Source organism: Dendrobates tinctorius, unplaced genomic scaffold, assembly GCF_039654945.1.
Source record: "Dendrobates tinctorius isolate UK_male_01 unplaced genomic scaffold, ASM3965494v1 ptg000046l, whole genome shotgun sequence".
Classification (NCBI taxonomy): Eukaryota; Metazoa; Chordata; class Amphibia; order Anura; family Dendrobatidae; genus Dendrobates; species Dendrobates tinctorius.
This window is the reverse complement of record NW_027361714.1, coordinates 78,123,075-78,139,994: the sequence shown is the minus strand read 5'-3', so window position 1 is coordinate 78,139,994 and position 16,920 is coordinate 78,123,075. Positions and strand designations below refer to the sequence as shown.

Sequence of the window (16,920 nt, the reverse complement as noted above, 5' to 3'; positions counted from 1 at the left end):
GATATCTCTCCCATTCCTGGCCCCTCATGCTATAGTGTGTCGAACCCCTCAACTGCTACACTCAGAAACCCCTCAAATTTTATTAATATTCCCTGCATGCCTTCTGTCTCATTTAATTGTGCCCTTTGGAATTCTCGCTCAGTGTGTAATAAACTCTCCTTCATCCATGACGTCTTCCTTTCTGATTCTCTTAACCTTCTGGCCCTTACTGAAACCTTGATCCAGCAGTCATTCACCGCTGCTGTTGCTCTTGCATATGGTAGACTACACTTCTCTCATACCCCAAGATCGGACAACAGAGCAGGTGGAGGCGTTGGTCTGCTTCTATCACGCAATTGTACCTTTCAGGTTATCCCTAAAGTTCCCTCACTTATCTTCCCATCTTTTCAGGTGTATGCTGTCAGACTCTACATCCCCTTCTCCATGCGAGTGGCGGTTGTGTATTGTCCTCCGTGTCCCTCCTGTCAGTTCCTGGATCACTTTGCCACTTGACTTCCGCATTTTCTATCCTCTGACATTCCCACCCTCATCATGCTAGATTTTAACATCCCCATTGATTTTTCCCCTCTCCCCATCTGCTACTCACCTTTTATCTCTAACCTCCTCCTTTGACCTTTCACAGCTTACGACCTCTGCTATGCATGAAGACGGAAACTCCCTCAACTTGGTATTCTCCTGGCTTTGCTCAGTGTATGATTTTACCAACTCCTCTCTCCTGCTCTCTGACCACAACCTTCTTTCATTCTCTGTCAAGAACTGCCATCCCGCTCAGGACACCACCCACTTTCCACACTTTAGAAATATACAGGCTATTAACATCCAGAAATGTATGAAGGACTTGTAGTCATCATTGGCCCAAATCTCCTCCCTCTTATGTCTTGACTCTGCACTGAAACATTATAATGAAACACTGCAAAGTGTCCTGGATGAAGCCACACCTCCTATACATAGAAAAACTCGGCACAGATGGCGACAACCCTGGCACACCCTGCAAACACTTTTCCTACAGCGGTGCTCCAGGTGCATCGAACGTCTTTGGAGAAAATCCAATCTGCCCGAAGATTTCATCTATTATAAGTTTATGCTTAAAACATACAACAATGCCCTTCACCTCTCCAAACAAACCTATTTCAACACCCTCACTACCTCACCATCCAATAACCCTAAACGTCTCTTTGACACTTTTCATTCCCTAGGCAACCCAAGAGTGCAGGCCCCAACCACGGAACTCCGTGCTGACAATCTGGCCAATTATTTCAAAGAAAAAATTGACCATATACAACAGGAGATTTTTGCCCAATCCCCTCCTCATACCATTCACTGTCCTCCCTCCCCCACTGTATCTAGCTCACTCTCTGACTTTGAACCAGTCACAACAGAAGACGTAATCAGGCTCCTTGCATCTTCTTGCCCTACTACTTGCACCAGTGACCCTATTCCGTGTCACATCTCCTCCTCCATTTTCCTATCTGTCACCACTCACCTAGCAAAGATATTCAACCTTTCTTTATCTTCCGGTATCTTTCCCTCCTCAATTAAGCATGCCATCATACATCCATTACTTAAAAAATCCTTCACCCAAAACTGTGCTGCTACCTATAGACCTGTCTCTAATCTTCCCTTCATCTCTAAACTCCTGGACCGCATTGTCCACTCCCATCTTATCCGCTATCTCTCAGATAAAGGGCCTTTTACACATAGCGAAATCGCTAGCGATATCGCTAAAGCGTCACCGATTTTGTGACGCAACACCGATATCGCTAGCGATCTCGCTTTGTGTGACACGTACCTGCGTCCTCCCCCCCCCCCCCCCGCTGAATATCTCTGATCACGCTCGAATGTCCTGGGCTATTTTTTCCTCGTTGGCGTCCTGCTGGCGCCGACTAGCAACGCAAGGACGCAGGCGGAAGTCGTCATCATCCCTGCAGTGTGACAGGTAAGAACGACCGCCGAGCATCGCTGGATTGCTGCTGCGTCGCTGGTGAGATCTGCCTGTTTGGCAGCTCACTAGCGACCATTTAGCGATCCTGACCAGGTCGTATCGTTGTCTGGATCGCTAGTGCATTGCTAAATGTAACGGGACCCTTACTCTCTTCTCTACAGTCTTCAGTCTGGTTTCTGCTCTTTTTACACTTTATTGAAACTGCCCTCACTAAAGTCTCTAATGATCTACTAACAGCTAAATCTAATCGTCACTACTCTATGCTAATTCTCCTGGACCTCTCTGCAACATTCGGCACTGTGAATCATCAGCTCCTCCTCCCTATGCTTCGCTGCATCGGCCTCAAGGACACCCATTCTCTCCTGGTTCTCTGACTGCTCCTTCACTCTATCTTTTGCTGGCTCCTCCTCCTCTCATCTTCCCCTTACTGTTGTGGTTCCTCCAGGATCAGTCCTTGGCCCCCTCCTCTTCTCCTTGTATACTGCCCTTATTGGACAAATAATCAGTAGATTTGGTTTCCAGTACCATCTTTATGCTGATGACACCCAATTATACACCTCCTGACATCACGCCTGCATTATTACAAAACACTAGTGATTGTCTTACCGCTGTCTTCAGCATCATGTCCTCCCTCTATCTGAAACTGAACCTGGCAAAAACTGAACTCCTTGTCTTTCGTCCCTCTGCTAACCTACCTATGGCCAACATTGCCATTTCCGTGTGTGGTTCTACCATTTCTCCCCAGCAACATGCCCGCTGTCTTGGGGTTATACTTGATTCAGCACTTTCATTCACCCCCCCATGTCCGATCACTGGCTCGCTCTTATTATCTGCACCTCAAAAACATTTATAGAATTTGACCTTTTCATACTTTCGACTCTGCAAAAACTCTTACTGTTGGTCTTATTCTCGTCTGGACTATTGTAACTCTCTATTAATTGGTCTCCCTCTTACCAAACTCTCCCCGCTCCAATCTTTCTTGAATGCAGCAGCCAGGATCATATTCCTCACTATCCTTTGCACCGATGCCTGCGCCTTGTGCCAGTCATTGCACTGGTTACCCATCCACTTCAGAATTCAATATAAACTTATCATTCTCACCCACAAAGCACTCCACTGCCATATGCCGTATGCCATATTAATGGTGTTGTCCACAGCATAGTGTGAGGGGATTGGAACGGATAGGTGGTACAGAGCAAAACAGTTGCATGCACTAGCGTTGCTTTTGTTCTGCTCCCTTACTCACAGCTGGAATTCACCAGTGGTCAAGATATGTTAGTGATAGGGCACTCTATACCCACACATTGACTTGTTTGAATTTGGGATGCATTGTTCCAGTTATGTACTAATCCCTATATCAATCACTAGCCTGATGGAAACCTCTCTAATGCGGTATTAACCGTTATGTGTCAGGTGGTCTGGGCCTTGGATCTACCACCTTACGTATACTCATATTTGCATGTCTGCCTTTTATAGTCAATATTTATAAATAAAAATAAAAATATTTTTTGTACGGAAAAACTTCTTTTGTGCTTTATAATGCAGTTTTGAGTGCCAAGTGGCTGGGCTTTTTGAACTCAGTTGTTTTGTAGGCTTCAGTAAAAAATTTTTTACACTTTTGGCATTTTACTAATTTGTCGTAACATTGATGTGAACAACAACTTTTGTTTAATTTCATCATTGTTATTGATTTTACATATTCAATACATATTATGTAGTATAAACTATAGTGACTATTTTTTTAACTTTTTTTTAATCAAAAATGAAAATGTATGCACCTTACACAAACATGTAAAACATTTACACCCAATTAACAACATAGTGCAAAACAGTCCATAGTATTATGACCCTTTAGTATTCACCTGACACTGATAAGAGATGTAATAGGATGAATACAGAGCAGCCCTCACACACACAGTATTACTATGACCTGAAGGAGCTCACATTTCCGTAATGAAAACCTCCTCATAGGCAGACTTGTCTAGTTGCCCATAGCAACCAATCAGAGCTCAGCTTTCACTTTACCTCAGCAGCTTCAGTGATGAAAACTCCCTGTATAGTAAGCAATAATGACAATCTTACTATGAGGCATTTTTCACCTGACGACTATTGCTGCTCAGTAATGTTTGTCCGTGTGCGTAGGGTGCATCCATCTGAATGTGTTTGCATGCATGTGTGGTCCTTGCGTGCATGTGTGTGGTGTGTATGTGGTATTTATGGGGTGGTGTTTGTGTCTAGAGTGGTCTGGTGTTTGTGTGGTGTGTTATGGTGTTGTGCTTGTGGGTTGAAGTGTGTGCGCTGTCTGTGTGATGTTTGTGAAATGTTTGTGTATTGTGTGTGGTGGTGCGGCCCCTTTAGCAGCGACTCTTTGGCACTGTCGCAATAATCCGTCCCTGTCAGTCACAACTGTTGTTTTCCCCTCAGCACTTTAACTTTCACCTTCATATTTCTCCGTTATATGTATAGGGCCTAACTTCGGGGGCCCCAATCTCATGACAGGGAGACACTAGCGAGATGTAGCGTGCGCAGTATTCTGCTCCTGTGGGTGGAGAGGGGGGCGTGCCAAATTTCACCCAAATTGGGTGAGAACTGTGGATTTGTATAGTGCGGGTGTGACGCTTCAGGGATATGGACCGTGACGCTTTCGGGGTTTTGGCAGCGTCCGAGAGTTGACCCTCTGGGTCGCGGAACTGAGGCCCCCAGGACGAGCGCACCAGGTGGAACCGACCCCTATACAGGGACCGTTAGGGGCAGGCCCGCGGGGGGTCAGACACCGCGACTGCTGGAACCAAGAGGGGCAGCTCGAGGTACTGGAATGACTACAGGCTGGAGAGGATTACCAAGGAACGGGACTCCGTGCAGGAAGTGAGAGAAGGCAACGCGGACGACTGACAGGCAGTGGGCAGGAGTACAGGACAGGGAACTGAGCAGACACTGGAGGACAGAACAGAGACAGGGAACCGGGGAACGTAAGCAGTGGAACCCGGACCCGATAGGACAACAACCAGTGGCAGAGACAGCAAGACTGGGACTAGGAAAAGCACAAGACATAGGGAAGACCTATAGACAAGCTATAGGCAGCCAAAGTAGAGCAGGTAGACACACACAATAATCAGGCGTCCTCCCTTATGGGAGACGCCTGATATATCCCCTGCTGGCAGGCGATTGGCAGACTGCTAATCGGCCGCCGCCCACTGCAGGGTTAAACAACCTGACGGCCGCGCGCCCGCGACCTACTGCGCATGTGCGGGCCAGCAGCTGTCGGGAGACCAGGGAGGCGGGGCGCGGGTGAGCAGGAGGAGAGGGGAGGCGCGCGTGAGCCGGAGAGAGAAGGAGGAGGCGGCATGCGACGGGACTGGTAAGTAACAGCCGCGGGGGGGCCCGGTGCTAGAGGAATGGCGGCGGGGACGACCGCTGCCGTTACAGCGGGCTACTACAGATTTTGAATTTTATATATAGATTGTAAAACATGACACACTGCTCACATATTTTACAACACTTGCGTTAAAGCAAATAAGCAAACCTCTGAAATCCTGCCTTATTTTTCACCATATCAGTGGGATTGACAGTGCTGTTAAGAGGCAGGTTCTGGTATAACTCAGCTACCTCCTGCCACATACAGCAAACTTGTACGATGGATTTTGGGAAGGTGTTTTTCTATCATACAAACCCAAGAGTAAAGAGCTATTTGAAAGATTTGTCCTATAGTTTCACATTTAACCCAGTAGTGTATCTAGGGCATCACCATAGTAAGTGGTTCATATATACAGTACACTTGGGTCTTGGCATGTTTCACAACGGTCATCTATATAAAGAAAACAAATGGTGTTTTGTACAAATATTAAGTCATACATTGAGATCTATGAAATGAGGTTTTGACAATACCTCCTATTTTTTATTTTCCTTTGCAAGTTCTGGTTTATATTCTGTTTCTTGTACCCACTTCAACCAGGCCTTAGTGAAGGTGGCAGGTCGCATACCATTGTGACTACCCTCATTTTTCCCCCTTGGGTTCTGTCAACATATAAAATTAGTCAATGAGTCTAATATTGCTATGTAATGTACACACTGTGGATTTCACTGTGTTTCACGGTTCCAACGATTGTCATTTCACTGCACTTTCCATCTTTATAAATTATCTTAAGCCATGTGATGAAATTTGACAGAGAACATACTATTCTTTATCCTCCCATAAATTTGACCATTCAAGACCACCAAAGGTTATACAATGTTATGAAGCAATTGACTATGGAGAATCATTTCAGCGTCAATTGGGAAAAATTACATCTGCACACATTTGCATATAAGGCCTGTTTCACACTTCCGTTTTTGTGTCCGCCAAACGGATCCGTTTCCGTTTTTTTGACGGAAACGGATGCCAACAGATCCGTTTTTTTGACGGATCCGCGGTAACCGTAATGGAAGTCTATGGGACAAAAAAAACGGATCCTGCAAAAAATGGCGGATCCGTTTTTTTACGGAAAACAACGGATTTTGACGGATTTGAAAAAACGGAAGTGTGAAACAGGCCTAAAACAGTCAAATCAGAAATTGAAGTGATAGTTGTGTCTGTCTAGTCTAAAAGTTATTGAGTAAAATTCTCTTCCTGACAGGATTTGTCCAGTTTTTGGAAGGGTACTACATTGTGCTAATTACTAAGAGAAGAAAAATGGCTGACATTGGAGGTCATGCAATTTACAAAATAGAGGACACGAATATGCTGTACATTCCTCATGATTCTGTACGGATCCCTCACCCTGACGAAGCCAGGTAACATATGACGTGACTAATTTTTTTTAATGCCTCGTTTGTAGTAATCAGAAATCATGATATCAAAGCGAAATGATAACACCCAATTTACTCAGGAGGTACATCTGAGGGACGCACGACCCAAATGCTTCATAATAGGTTTTTAATAAAGAATGCATGGATTTACTAAAACCAATATGTCAGAGTTGCTGATGGTTCTAATGAACATACACATCCCCTGTACATAAAAATTGAACAATTCCATATCATAACCTATTCATTAAACAGTAAGTAAGGTATGTTATAATTTTTTTTACAGACAAAACTATTAATGTTTTTAAAAGATTTTGAATAGTGTTATTTATTTACATAATCCCAAATGATTAACGTTTTCTGTAAAGTGTCATATGATTTCTGCTGATTCTGGATATTTGTCATGTCTTCATGCAAGGCACTTTGTACACTAAAACATAGTCAGCAGGAAAAGGCCTTTTCTAAAATATTCACTTAAAGTTAGAAGCATGGGCAGCACGGTGGCTCAGTGGATAGCACTGCAGCCTTGCAGCACTGGGGTCCTGGGTTCAAATCCCACCAAGGACAACATCTGCAAGGAGTTTGTATGTTCTCTCCCCGTGTTTGAGTGGGTTTCCTCTGGGTACTCCGGTTTCCTCCCACATTCAAAAGACATACTGATAGGGAATTTAGATTGTGAGCCCCATCAGGGACAGTGATGATGTGTGCAAACTGTAAAGCGCTGCGGAATATGTTAGCGCTGTATAAAAGTAAAGATTATTATTATAAGCATCCAAGTGTCCAAAATGTCTTTTGTATATTGTATACACCACTTCACTGGAACTAAGGGATCTAGCCCAGGTCTATAAAAAGCAGTTCCATACCATTATCTCTCCTGTACCAAATCTGAGAGCAGGCACTTTGTCTTCCTGTAGGAAGCATTCTTCAGGCATCGACCAAACCTACAGTAATCCCTTGGACGGGCAAATACTAGAGAAGACTTTTGCGTTGTTACAGAGTTCAGTGGCAGTACATTAATCCCAGGGTTGTATGTAGCAGAGATGGGGGCGTGGCCTAGATCCCACATGAGGTTGATGTAGGTTTTGGAGCTCTGGAGAGTATACCTCCCTAATCTGACTTCCACAGCGGCTAAAACAGGCCATTCAGCACTAAATCTGTGCATAACACTCTTCTGACACCCAAGAGATCACTTCAGGCCCGGTAAAAATCGACCTCTGATCTTCCGGGGCACCAAAGAGGATTGAGGCCTAAAACCTGCTGCTAGGCCGCAAAGCCAGGGGCTAAAGTAGCTGGTAGCGACCGACTTAACTTCCAGAGCTGTCAGCCTCATCACAACTCTGACCGGAGCAGAGAATACAGGCCCTCTTGGTCCAGACCACACACCATCAGCATCCTGCAGACACATCAGGACTGCGGACACAGAACGGGACTGACTGGTAAGCAGAGAGGCCCTCTTTTGCCACAAAGCTCCGTAAATCGGGTCGCAGTTGTGACCTCTGCAAGCTCCATAATCGGAATGCAGCTGCGACCTACCTTTGCGAGGTTCCACGATCCCCCTGCGATCTCTCTTACTGCTGGAGACGCAAGCGTCCCTATTTGTTCTCCACTAGACCCTGACTCTGTTCGCAAGTTCCCTAACGAGACTCAGTGGAACCAAGCATCCTCAAACAAGACTTTACTAAGCCTTCCTTCCTCATCGCAATCCTTTGGTATCGCACTAAAAATCCCCGCGGAGACTTTACCGCTTTACAATTTCTGTGCGACTCCATTTGAGATCGCTACTGCGACGCCGCAAAATCTTTTATATTTCTGTTTCTCCATTTCAACGCAATTTTATTACCACTATGAGCAATTCCAAGTCCAAAGGTAAACTCTCTACTCCCATCTCTTCCCAAGTCACAAAATCAAGGAAAGATGGAAATTTCCTCCTGGAACAGGCATCAAACTAGTCCACAAGACAATACCTTAAGTCCATTGAGATCCAGGTCTCCTACAAGGGACCTTCCTCTTACTTCAGGTCAAACTAGAAGAACAAATCTATCTTCTCAATTCAATACCCCTAATTCAAAACAGATATCAACATATTATTCAGCGGAAACTATGGATACCTCCTACAACAAAAAAAGGAGAACTCCAGGAGCTCGGGCCGAATCTTGCTCAAATCAAGAGGAGATCTCAGACTCCGAAGGAGTGTCAAGCGACACATCACCTAATCCAACTCCAGCTAAAACCAAATTTAGACCTGAAAAATCTGCTCTGGATCCAGGACCTGACCATCCACCATCTCAGCAATCTGCTAGCCCTCAAGACCCCAGCCAAGACATGCTCAGTAAACTGTTTAATTCTATGAACAAAAATTTTGAGCTATTGAGCCTAAAAATGGATAATAACTTTAAAAAATATTGTGAGACCATCGACAGGCAACTAGCCAATCATGAAGAAAGACTGTGCAAACTTGAACGAAAGTCGAAGGAGTCCTCAGTCGACATTCAATACTTATCAACCGAAGTACAAAAACTGAGAGTCAAAATGGCCGACCTAGAGGATAGAGGACGGAGGAATAATATTAAAATCCGGGGGATCCCCGAAAACATCCTCCAAGAAAATCTTACAAGTCATATCCAAGAAATTTTCAAGCTAGCCATCCCTGACCTATCCGAATTGGACTTGATAATAGACAGAGCACACAGGCTCCCTCGCCTGCAAAAATTTCTCAGGAACTTCCAAGAGACACAATTCTTAGAGTCCATTTCTATCAAACTAAGGAAAGGATCCTAAATTATCTCAAGACCAACAAATTCTTCGCTGACCCATACAAAGATCTCAAAGTTTTCCCGGATCTATCCAAGGAAACGCTGGAACTACGTCGGTCCTTTTATAATATAACTGCAGCCCTTCGGGACAAGGACATACCCTATAAATGGGGTTTTCCCGTCAAATTGCTAGTGAACTATAGAGGGAGAACGATCCCCATCTTCACTCCAGAGGAAGTAGCTGATTTCTTGGATTCAATTAGCAATAGTCATTCCAGGCATAATAATTGATCTAATCATACACAGCCTGCCTGCTTATTAACCTTTTTTTTTCCACAGGTACTCAGGCCTGTAGTCTCTTATAATGGAGGTTTGCCCTCCTATTCTAGTTCACGGAATTACCCCCGATATTATAGAGGTAGTTTCTTTGCTTTGAACTACTTGAACAGTTTTACAGTTTAAATTGTTCCGTTATATATAATTTGAAGCAAAAGTTGAAATAACATTTGATAGTTATTTCTTTTCATTAATTGGTCTAGTTGCTTTGTTAGCTTCCAACCTAAACCATTTACCAGCTCTCTCCTCATATCAGTGGTCCGTCTCTGTCGTTCCTCAGATATGAGTCTTAAATTCTTATCTTACAATGTTAGAGGCTTAAACAGCCCTAAGAAAAGACACACTTTTTGGAGAGAGTTGATAAATGCACGTGTTGACATTGCATGTGTTCAAGAGTCGAAGTTCCTCAGAGACAACCACCCATACTTTCAACACAGCAAGTTTACTCATATTTATGAGTTTTGCAATTCTAGCAAGAAAGCAGTGGTTATAACGCAGATTAGTGGATCTATCCCCTTCGAGGCCTTAGAGGAACATTGTGACGAGGAGGGTAGGTTCCACATATTAGTTTGCAAATTGAATAATCAGGTCTGCACACTAGTCAATTTGTACGCATCCAATAGAGGCCAACATAAGTTTCTCAATAAGTTGATGAAAAAGATATCATCTGTGAGGAGAGGAGATCTGTTTCTCCTGGGTGATTTTAACCTCAGCCCAGACAGCACGATAGACTCATCTTCTCTATCTAGACCCATTACTGATAACCTAAACACTTGGCTTGATATAAATGAGCTGTTCAGTAGAATTTTCACATTTCTCCGATACCCACCAATCCACATCGCGAATCGACCTCATCGTTTCTGATGTTTTTTCTCTTACCGGATTTGAAGATGTCTCTATTGGCCACAGAACAATGTCCGACCATGCACCGGTTATTGGAAAAATTATTCTAGGTCCTCCGCTAAGAAATACCAAACTTTGGAGATGTAACGCCAACATTGTCTATAACCCCATACATAAAGTTACCTTACAAAACGCTATCAACAACTATTTTAATGAGAACAAGCCAGAAGACACCAGTCCGCTAACAAACTGGTGTGCTCACAAAGCATTGGTAAGAGGTATCCTAATAGAGATTTCCTCTAAGAACAAAAAGGAAAATAACCTAAAAATTTCCAATATCCAAAAATCAATTCGGAAAATAGAGAACATTATAATTGGTTTGCCCTCGCCATCACCACAACATCAATCGGACCTATCAAAACTCAGAATTGACCTTAGGAATCTAATTCAGGCCCCCTATGAAGCCGCAGTGAGATCATCCAAATTCAATTACTATACCTCGCTAAACAAGCCCACAAAATACATGGCCAACAAAATTAAAAATAGCAGAATTCAAAGTAAAATAAACAGAATCAAATCTCTTGTAGGAAACTCCAAAATTTGCCATCCTCAAGAGATTTCAAATGAATTCGCAAAATTTTATGCCAACCTCTACAACTTAAATACCAACCCCACATCTTCGCTTCAGAATACAGCAGAAAGTGCCAGTTACCTCTCATCTATTAACCTCCCCCTTCTTTCTGAAAATGACCTTTCGTTCTTATCTGCCCCAATAGACAAATCAGAAATTGAGGAAGCCATCAACAAGCTCAACCTCCACAAATCTCCAGGCCCCGACGGGTTCACCAATACGTATTATAAAGCTTTCAACACTATCCTTTCACCTCACCTCACCTTGGCCTTTAACCATGCTTCCAATACAGGTCATTTTCCCTCTGAGATGTTGGAAGCTTCCATCTCCGTTCTACCTAAAAACAAAGGAGATCCAGAGGCTATCGAGAATTTTAGACCCATATCCCTCCTTAACACTGATGATAAATTATATTCTAAAATTCTAGCGAACAGGCTTAGCTCCATTCTCCCTAGGCTTATTCACAATGATCAGTTGGGCTTTATCAAAGGAAGGCAACCAGCAGATGCCACAAGGAGACTGATAAACTCCATAAAATGGGCCAATGCTACCAAACACCCTATGACTTTAATATCGCTCGACGCAGATAAAGCGTTCGATAGATTAAGCTGGCCTTTCCTTCGAGAAACCCTAACTAAATTTGGATGCAATGATTCACTAGTAACCTCCATAATGGCTCTTTACTCATCCCCCAAAGCCAGAGTAGTTTGCAATAACCATGTATCTGACACATTCCTCATAAAAAACGGCACTAGGCAAGGTTGCCCCCTTTCTCCTCTCCTTTTCAATCTTGCCATGGAGCCCCTAGCAGAACGAATTAGAAACCATCCTTCTATCAAAGGTATAGACACGCAAAACCGCCAATATAAAATTAGCCTCTATGCCGACGACTTATTCCTTACTCTTACGGACCCCTGCATCTCCATCCTTGAAACTATCCTTGAAATTGACCAATTCTCTGCCATATCTAACTTTAAAATTAACCACCAAAAATCATATATTCTCCCGATTAACGTTAATGAAAAATCAGTCTCTTATATCAAAACAGTTACTTCTCTTAATTGGACCAATAAAACTCTTCCCTACCTAGGTATACTCCTCTCCAAAATCCTCACACAGATGGTAGAATCCAATCTTAATAAAATGACTGAAATCATCAATAAAGACAATGCCACCTACAAAACTAAACACTTAACCTGGTAGGGGAAGGTCTTGACAATGAAAATGTTCACTATTCCTAAACTTCTTCACATATTTAGATGTCTTCCTCTCCCAATATTTTCTATCCACCTTACCAGCATGCAATCACAGATAAATTCCTTTATATGGGGCCATAAGAACCCGAGAGTTGCAACACAAATATTATATAAAAAGAAAATACACGGAGGCATTTGCATACCAAATATCACAGCTCACTATAACACGCTTTTAATCAAACAGAGTGCTAACTGGCTAAATGATTCTCACAGCCCAGCCTGGCTTGATTTGGAAACTACTCTGAATAACAATGTACACCCCAAAGCCATACTTATCAAAGCTATTACCAATAACCTCCCCAACACGATTGCTCACCCAATCTTCCAGGCCATTGCTACAGCCTGGAATAAGTTCTCAAAAACAAGACTAAAAATTCAGCAAATTGAAATTAAAAAAAAACCTCCCCCTTACCTTCATAGCAAATCTCATCAACCGTACTCTGTCTCCTATCTGGGCAGATTCCAATATTTTCAAACTAAGAGACATCTTCCACGAAAACAAATTCTCGAGTTTTCTTTTTCTCAAGAGAAAATATAATATTTCCTCATCTTCTTTCCTAGAGTACCAAATCCTCAGAGACACCATACAATCCTTTCTGGACCTAAAATTCAATTTCTCTGAAGCATCTGTAAAGTTATTGAACAATCATGAACATCAGATCTTTTGGAGCCATAGCTTCATATATGATAATCTTAATAACGACACATTATTACTTAAAAATCCCTCAATGTTGAGTTGGGAGAAGGATCTCAACTCTTCATTCTCTGCTGAAAGTTGGGAGGACGCTCTTTCTTCAGCTTACCAATCTGTAATGTCCATCCCACTACAGGAGACCCACTATAAAACTATCTCCAGATGGTATTACACTCCCAACAGACTGGCTCACATAGGTTCCTCAAACTCCCTACTTTGTTGGAGAGGATGCGGCCAAAAAGGGGATATTCTGCATGTCTTTTGGGGATGCCCAATGACTAAATTGTTATGGTCTCAAATCTCCAACTATAATCAACAAAATAATTGGAAAGCCTTTCAACCTTACTCCCTGCATTGCCCTGCTTTCATTAAATTTGGATGAAATAGATCATTCACTGAGACCTATTTTCAATCATATGTCTCGTCACGAAGAACACCATAGCATACCATTGGAAATCCAATTTTTTACCTAGTTCTAATGACATAATTAAACTGATCAATCAACATATATCACATGAGCTACAATTCGCTCTTTATAACGATCACTTCAACAAATTCTTCAAGAAATGGTCTGTATGGGGCCATGTCTTCCCTCCCCTGTTAGTATGAGTTTGGTAGGATTTTTATTTAACAAAGTGGTCCCTCAACTTGATTTGTGACATACCGTTTATTGTACTTTATTCATTACTTCGATCGCTATGTTTGCACTTGATTTTGTATGATCTAACGTCTGTTGCGTCAATTAATGACTCGATGTTATTGTCTTGTTTTGTTTTGAAAAAGAATAAAACTTTGGAAAAGTATGTAGCTGAGATGTTTAACTCCTTAATGACAGCCAATACACCTTTTTACTGCAGTCAGTATAGGACATTATTCCTTTCCGCCACCATTTAAGCCTGGTCCACTCCCATCTTATCCGCTATCTCTTTGATAACTCTCTTCTCAACCCTCTCCAATCCGGTTTCCGCTCTTTACACTCTACTGAAACTGCCCTCACTAAAGTCTCTAATGATCTACTAACAGCTAAATCAAATGGTCATTACTCCATGCTAATTCTCTTGGATCTCTCTGCAGCATTCGAAACTGTGGATCATCAGCTCCTCCTCACTATGCTCCGTTCCATTGGCCTCAAGGACACCGTTCTCTCCTGGTTCTCCTCCTATCTCTCTGACCGCCCCTTTACTGTATCTTTTGCTGGTTCCTCCTCCTCTCATCTTCCCCTTACTGTTGGGGTTCCTCAAGGATCAGTCCTAGGCCCCCTCCTCTTCTCTTTGTACACTGCCCCATTGGTCAAACAATCAGTAGATTTGGTTTCCAGTACCATCTCTATATGCTGATGACACCCAATTATACGCTTCTCCTCCTGACATCACGCCAGCCTTTCTAGAAAACACCAGCGATTGTCTAAACGCTGTGTCTAACATCATGTCCTCACTATATCTGAAACTGAGCCTGTCAAAGACTGAACTCCTTGTGTTTCCTCCCACTACTAATGTACCTATACCCAACATTGCCATTTCCTTGTGTGGTTCCACTATTACTCCCTAGCAACATGCCCGCTGTCTTGGGGTCATACTTGACTCCGAGCTTTCCTTTGCCCCCCACATCCGATCACTGGCTCGCTCTGGTTATCTACACCTCAAAAACATTTCTAGAATTCAACCTTTTCTTACTTTTGACTCCGCAAAAACTCTTACTATTTCTCTTATTCATTCTCGTCTCGACTATTGTAACTCTCTTCTAATCGGTCTCCCTCTTACCAAACTCTCCCCTCTCCAATCTGTCTTGAATGCTGCAGCCAGATCATATTCCTCACCAATTGTTACACCGATGCCTCTACCTTGTACCAGTCATTACACTGGCTACCCATCTGCTCCAGAATTCAGTATAAACTTATTACCCTCACCCACAAAGCCCTCCATGGCTCAGCACCACCCTACATCTCCTGCCTTGTTTCAGTATACCACCCTACCCGCATCCTCTGTTCTGCTGATGACCTGAGGTTAGCATCCTCAATAATCAGAACCTCCCACTCCCGTCTCCAAGACTTTACACGTGCTGCGCCAATTCTTTGGAATGCACTTCCCAGGTCAATACGATTAGTCCCCGATCCCCACAATTTTAAGCGTGCCCTGAAAACACATTTATTCAGACTGGCCTACTGCCGAAAACACATTAACCTAATTTATCCCTGTGTGGCACAGCCAAAAGTTTTACCATAACCAGATTCCTCGCATTATGTTTCCACATGCTTTATGCATCCATTAGCCCTCTGTGTCTGTACTGTTACACACTTAACATTATGGCTGGTCCAGACAATCAGGGCAATTGTTACCACCCACCTTTCGTGTCTACCTTTTTCCTCATAGATTGTAAGCTTGCGAGCAGGGCCCTCATTCCTCTTGGTATCTGTTATGATCTATGTGATTATTGTTATGCTGTAATGACTATTGTCTGTACATGTCCCCTCTGAAATGTAAAGTGCTGCGGAATATGTCGGCGCTATAGAAATAAAATGTATTATTATTAATGCAAAAAAAACAACTGAGAAAAAAGTCAAACTGGACATAATTTCACAATTACCCCAAAAATGGGCTAGACATAATTTCTGGCACCCTCAAATTAATATTTGGTTTCACATCCTTTGGTAGAAATATCTGAAATCAGTCACTTCATATCACCATCAACAAGCTACTTACGCCTCTCAACTGGAATTTTGGACCACTCTTCTTCTGCAAACTCCTCCAGGTCTCTCATATTTGAAGGTTGCCTTCTCCTAACAACAATTTTAAGATCTCGCCACAGGTATTCAGTGGGATTTATATCTGGACTCATTGCTGGCCACTTCAGAACTCTCGAGCTCTTTGTTTCCATCCATTTCTGAGAGCTTCTTGAAGTATGTTTTGGGTCATTGTCCAGCTGGAAGACCCATTACCTAGGATGCATTCCCAGGTTTCTCACACTGGGCACTACATTCTCACCCAAAATCCTTTCGTAATCTTCAAAATCATAATGCCTTGAACACAGTCAAGGCATCTAGTGCCAGAGGCAGCAAAACAACCCCAAAACATCTTTGAACCTCCACCATATTTGATTGTAAGTACTGTATTCTTTTCTTTGTAGATTTCATTCCATTTTTGGTAAACAGTAGAATGATGTGCTTTACCAAAAAGCACTATCTTGGTCTCATCTGTCCATAGAAATGCTTAGACGGATTTTGGGAAACTCAGTCTATCTTTTTTTATATCTCATTGAGCTTTGGGGTCCTCCTGGGTCTCGTGCCATAGTGTTTCATTTCATTCTAATGTCGACAGTTTGCGCTGACACTGAAGGACCCTGAGCCTGCAGGACAACTTGAATTCATTTGAATCTTGATTGGGGCTGCTTATCCACCATCTGAAATATCCTGCTTTGCAACCTTTCATCAGTTTTTTTCTACCGTCCACAGTGATTAGCTACAGTGCCATGGTTTGTAAACGTCTTGATTATGTTGCACACCGTAAAACAATAAAACATGAAACATACACATATTTGGTATTGCCGCGTTCAGAATCGCCAGTTCTATCAATAAGAAAAAGGATTAACCTGATCACTAAATGGCATAGCGAGTAAAAAAAAGTAAAAACGCCAGAATTACGTTTTTTTTGTCCCCGCGACATTGCATCAAAATGCAAGAATGAGCG

General features: G+C 42.8%; 1 protein-coding gene across 2 annotated transcripts in view; it reads left to right on the top strand.

Annotated features, from left to right (window-relative positions):
- The window catches only part of FIG4 (FIG4 phosphoinositide 5-phosphatase), a 744,221-nt gene that overhangs the window by 218,866 nt on the left and 508,435 nt on the right, over positions 1-16,920 (top strand). For both annotated transcript variants that reach the window (XM_073576032.1, XM_073576033.1), the window contains exon 5: positions 6,556-6,712. In XM_073576032.1, the coding sequence (XP_073432133.1) occupies positions 6,556-6,712 (157 nt within the window). The remainder of the gene's footprint in view (positions 1-6,555; positions 6,713-16,920) is intronic.